General features: G+C 39.6%; 1 protein-coding gene across 1 annotated transcript; it reads left to right on the forward strand.

Moving 5' to 3' along the window:
• Window positions 1-1,315: 1,315 nt before the first annotated feature.
• On the forward strand, window positions 1,316-5,493 carry LOC138011480 (rap guanine nucleotide exchange factor 1-like). The gene has a single exon (XM_068858490.1). The coding sequence runs from the start codon at window positions 2,200-2,202 to the stop codon at window positions 4,978-4,980; it is 2,781 nt and encodes a 926-aa protein (XP_068714591.1). The 5' UTR covers window positions 1,316-2,199; the 3' UTR covers window positions 4,981-5,493.
• Window positions 5,494-5,804: the final 311 nt, after the last annotated feature.

Genomic DNA, 5,804 nt, shown 5'->3' on the forward strand with positions numbered 1-5,804 from the left:
TGATGCAAGAAGGGTCCGAGTTAAATCAATTAGAATGTCGGGTAGGGATCGGACGGACGAGGAGACATTGTCATATATAGTAAACGACTTCTGACTTTGAGAACTAACGATTGGAAGTGGAGCTGTTTGAGGAGGAAAGTGTTCACAAGTTGTGAATGTTTTTGTCTGTGGTTTAGAAAAATCAATATCGAACTGATCAATTTGCTGACATTCTCCTAATCACACTAAAAACACGATAAAAATCATCATAAAATCGCGGTTAAAAACCACAAAGTATACATTGACTTCCTTACTGACAAAGAACTTTTCTGGTCATTGTCGTACTGAAACTCAAAGGTTTGGTTTTATCAAATGGATTCGCTGTGACGAAGGGCTAACGCTCGAAACGTCAGCTTTTAGAATCTCTGTACGGTGGTCAACTTACATTATCAACTCCGTTGATAAAACCAAATTTTTGTATACTACTTCCCCACCGACGCAGCACCACAGTTTCTTTAGAAACTGCCCCGATCATTCATCTGAAACTCAAAGGGTTTGGCCGATTTGGTTTCCAAACAACTTCCGGTGTTCACGCTAAGCATTGCCATGTTTGGACACCGAAACAAATTTCATGACATCTGCCAACATTTTTAATCAACAACAACACTGGCAATGCAATATATAAGGAATAATTGCACGAGCGATCCTATTCAATTGTTGTTTTTAAATTTTAAATTGAACCCTTAAATCGGTGCATTTTAATAGTAACGTTAACTAAATATAACGAAGTAAGCAACATAGGTGCACGTTTTATTTTGTTTGAATGATTCAACCACACATTAATCAGTTTTTGACTAAAAGAAAGCTTTTCGCTATTTCGTGATTTTTTCGTTCCGAAATTTTCGATTTTGCCCTTTCGTTCGCTTTGAAACCACATTCAATATGATGTAAATTCCTAATCAAACCATTCCGTAAATAGTTAAGGCGATAACGGTTAAATTTTGTCAGATCATAAATGGCAATAAGAAGTGTCACTAACCACAATATTTCAACCAATCATTTTCCATCGAGCCCTTTAAGCTGGGTATTTTTTGAAAAAAGGTGATACCTTAGTGAACCCTTAAAATTACACGCGGTTATTAAACGGATATGTGTATGCCCTCAATGAATTAAACGCCGAAGGATATTACCTTTCAAAACATTTCGGTGCGATATATTGTCTATCTAAGGTTAAAAACACCCGTGACAGCCGCAATATAACATTATTTTGTGTGAAAAAGGAAAAGGTTTGCTTTTAATAAGGTGGTAGGTCGAGCGACACGGGGGGGGTTGCTTTGTGTCGTCACTTCCGATAAGTTTTGACAATCAGCTGGGAAGTGCCGTTTTTCTCTCCAGTTGGGTTGATTGAAAACACTCCCAGCGCTGCGGTATAGCTGTCAAATGTTTCTGAACGACTTATTACCATACTTAGCAAGAAGCGAGCGAAGGGTTGGATATGTGTTCATTTCATTAGTGGATTTGCAATGGACGAAAAGCTTAAGTACAAATGTCAAATTCGACCAATCGGAAGTCGCCAATCCAAGTCCATTTCAAAGGTCACGGTGTGATCACGGCACGTTTCTCGAAGGAGTGTGGAATTCCCATAAGATCCAAACCCCTTCCTCTTGCCTTCTGGTGATATTTACAAAGAACCGTCGACTAATTGTAGAGAGCACGGCAATTGTTTTGTAATCCGAGCGGAGAACGGTTAGGCAGATGTTACCTAAGAATAGTCAAGATCTTATCAACAAAAGCAATTGAAGACGGTGACCTCGGTTCACGACGTGACAGCATAAATCAAGCAAATATCCAAGTGTTCGGGAAATTCGACTCTGAAATAGAAGATCCAATTAGTGGTTGCAAAGACGGAATTCTTCGTTTGGTTGAAATCACGAACCTTCTGTTGTTTACAGGCTGATTGATAACGTTTTTCAAAAGGCAACAGGATGTTTGCTGAATAATCGTGCAACCGTGAACTGTAGCGGTAAGCTATTTCTTAATTGTCGTTGCGGGAAAAACAGATATTTGCCTCACGGACAATTGGTTGTGTTTTGAAATTGGTGTGGGGTTTCATACTGTGGATTCCTTGCACATGTTTAGTGTGCCGTTGGACTTTTGTTGTGTGAAACTGTAGGAGTAAACGCTTGCGAAATCCCCGTGATTCTGCTCATGTGAATTGCAATGGCTTCCCCGATTAAACGAATTATGAGCTTAAGGGAGACCAAAGCGAACTCTACGTCGCCACCGATGTCGCTTTCTCCTGGAAATCGAAAACCGAAATTTCTAAAAGTTCTTCGAAGGCATTCTTTCAGCCAAGGAAGGCGAAAGAGCCATGATGAGGAGGCACGAAAAGAGAGAGTGAAAGAGGTCGAAGATTTGCCGACAAAACCAGCAAGAAAATCGTCACAACAAAGCCGCGATTTGGAAGCTTTCGAACAGTATCACAAAGAACTAAAGAGCGCAGTTCACTATTTCATTTTGGTTGTTGACAAATTCCAAAACAACATGGAGATCGTGATGGCGAAGATACCAGATAACTGTTCCATAGTCTTGGAATCAGTAATAAACATAGACAATATGTTGGACACATGTCTTCGGCTCCACAGTTGGAACAACACTGAATTGGTTTCACACCGAAAAGTCATTCATAAAAAAGTCGCGGATTTAACGAGATGGTGTGATATACTATTAGTGAGAGGCAATGTGAAAGGCGATCTCATGGAAGGAGTACAGTTTGTCAAAGCACTAGAGGAAAGTGTTCAAGAACTTGTCCTTCTAGCGATCCCGCGACTTCGCAAGCAAGAACTTAATCATGAAATCAGAAATTCCATCTTCATGTTCGAGGGATCCAGTGAGAGCATACAAGTTGGGGAAGACTGTTCCGAGATTGGGCAGCCCCCATGGTCTGGTTCAAATCGGAGGGACTCTGGTATTAGTGAAGGAAGTCTTGGGGCAACTGATTCATCTAGCAGCAGGCCCTCGCCAACAACTTCACGGGATTCAGGCAGAGGGAGTTACAACTACATCCTTGATTCTGATACCTCTCATCATAATGGCCATTTGGGCCCACCTGAGCCACTAGTAAGGGGTCGGCAGTCTCACAGAAACACATCAAATTACTACCACCAAAGTCTCAATGCTAGTTCAAAGAACTCTGACTGGTCTCTCAGTCAGACGAGTGACTCATCCAGTTACAGATCCTTGCCACAATCTCCTGTTAGCTCTCATGATGAGTTCAGCGGGAATGCTTACTTCTCTGCATCAAGTTCTACAGGGGAAGAAGGATCCTTTTATTCTGCTGATGATGAAGATTCAGATCCTCCCATTATCCAAGCAAAATTTCTTGGTGCTACTGAAAACCACGAAATCTCAACACCTAAGAAGAAATCATTTCAAGTATACATTGAACTTGTTGGAAATTACACACAACCATCTGATGTCATCCTTAAGCGACCTTCATCAGCTTATGAGGGTTACCAGGAAACTTTCAGGAGAAGTATAACTACACAAACCAACTCTCCTGCACATCATACTCCTACGGCATTGAAGAAGGATATCTTTACTTTTCGAAATGTCACTGACTCAGAGCGGTCACACTCATTGCCTCTTCTCCAAAGTCCTGCAAAGGTACAGCTGAACTTTACTCAGGACTTTAATAAGAATATACAAGCGGAAGTCCCCAGGAATAAGCTTCTTCCAGTGGAGGAGGAGAGGCGCCGGAAGCAGAGTAATGCAAGCAGCAGCTCGAGCAGTTTGAGTGGAACTGAAGATGAGGATGTTAATACCCCTGCACTAGATTGCTTGGATGTTTCCAAATTTCTTGTTTATCGTCAGGATGAAGATGGACAAACATTGATTGGAGGTGCAATCGATGCGCTTATTGTCCATGCTAGTGGTTCCACCAAGAAAGACTTGGTGTATTATGAAGCATTTCTCACCACTTACAGAACATTTATCTCTCCAAAGAATCTGATTGATAAGCTCCTCTATCGAGAAAGAAGGTTCCGGGAGAAAGGTTGCAAGAAGGCAAGCCAGAATGCTTTTTTTTTACTTTTGCGAGTAGTTGATGAACTGACAGGGAAAGTTGAAAGGTGCATCTTAGAACAACTGATGAAAGAAGTCTACCGCCTTCTTGTGAATGGACACGTAGTTCTTGGAAAAATTCTTCGTGACAAGATGCTCCCTAAATGCGAGAACTACTACAGGTCACGTTCCTTATCAGGATTTGTTCATCCAGTGTTTCCTGACCCAACTCAAAAGTACACTGTGCTTGATTTCCATGCAGAAGAATTGGCTAAGCAGCTAACTTTGATTGATGCAAAGAATTTTCATAACATTGAGATTCCAGAAATTCTTGCATGGGGGAAGGAGCAAAAAGAGGAATTATCTCCAAACCTCTGTATTTTCACCGAGCATTTTAACAAGGTGTCTTATTGGTGCCGAACCCATGTTCTGTCTTTTGAGAAACAACGAGACAGAGAACTGGTCTACCTGAAATTTCTTAAGATAATGAAACATTTGCGAAGGTTTAATGACTTTAATTCTTTGCTTGGAATTCTTTCTGCACTGGACTGTTCCGCTGTCAGAAGACTGAACTGGCCAAAGCATTTGCCAGATGGTCTTGCAGAGTATGCGACACTGATTGACAGCACATCATCTTTCAGAGCTTATCGGGATGCTCTGGCCACAGCAGAGCCACCATGCATTCCATATCTTGGGCTCATCCTTCAAGATGTCACATTTGTTTTCCATGGCAACACGGATGAACTTCCTGATGGCAAAGTGAACTTCATGAAGAGGTGGCAGTTATTTAACATTTTAGACAATGTGCGCCGATTTAAACTTACTTCTTATGACTTTGAATGGAATGATCAAATTGCACAGTTGTTTCTTGGAATGAACAATTTCTTGTCAGAGGAAGAACTGTATGAAAAGTCACTCAAGTTGAAACCTCGGGAGTAAAAAGTTTAATCAGTTGGTAAAACAAGTTTCATTCAGATTCTAAATTTGAACAATGGCTCAGTAAAAAAGTAATGCAGACATTTTCGTGTTCATTGGCCTTTCACACTTTCTTTAAGTGTATTTCAGTTTGTCTGATATTTTTGTATTCAATTCATGACAAATTTTTTTGGATATCTTTGGTTGAGATTAAGAAAAAGAGACAGAATAGAATCAAACAGATTAACTATACTGTAAAATCAAATACATTTTTATATTCTGGTACTGGTTGTAGGAGTCATTTTATTCTGCTTAATTTTGTAGTACGGTTAACCTATTTTTGTACAAAACAGTTATGCAAGACTATTGTAGGTCACTTTGTACCTTTTGTAAAGGCAAGATACCAGTTCAGCACAAATTTATTGTGGGTATAGTGTTGCATGTAAAAAGTTAATTTTTTCACGGTTAGAGGACTAGGATGTGACCATTTTTAGGGGCATGCTCTTTATGTAAAATAAATCACATCTTTCCATCAAATACTTCATTTCCTATCACTTGATATATCTTATCCCCTTCCCTTGCATATAAAGTATTTTGACACAGTGACATCAGTATGTTAGAGTTACAATATTCTTGCAGTTGATGTATTGATTCTTTTAATTCATGATACATTAATAGTTGCTCTTTGGCTTTCCTATTTTGTGACAAATGTCTTGAGGATTAGAACATGTTGAAACAGAATTTTAAGTGGCTTGACAAATTACATTTTTGAAAAACGATTTTGTGTAAATAATAAATTTTTAATCACTCTAGGCTTGAAGGTTTTATTTTTAAAAAAGATGATACTT

This window comes from Montipora foliosa, chromosome 7 (assembly GCF_036669935.1).
Source record: "Montipora foliosa isolate CH-2021 chromosome 7, ASM3666993v2, whole genome shotgun sequence".
Classification (NCBI taxonomy): Eukaryota; Metazoa; Cnidaria; class Anthozoa; order Scleractinia; family Acroporidae; genus Montipora; species Montipora foliosa.

Coding starts and splice junctions, on each gene's coding strand:
- LOC138011480 (XM_068858490.1), top strand. CDS start 2,200: ATGGCTTCCCCGATTAAACGAATTATGAGCTTAAGGGAGACCAAAGCG.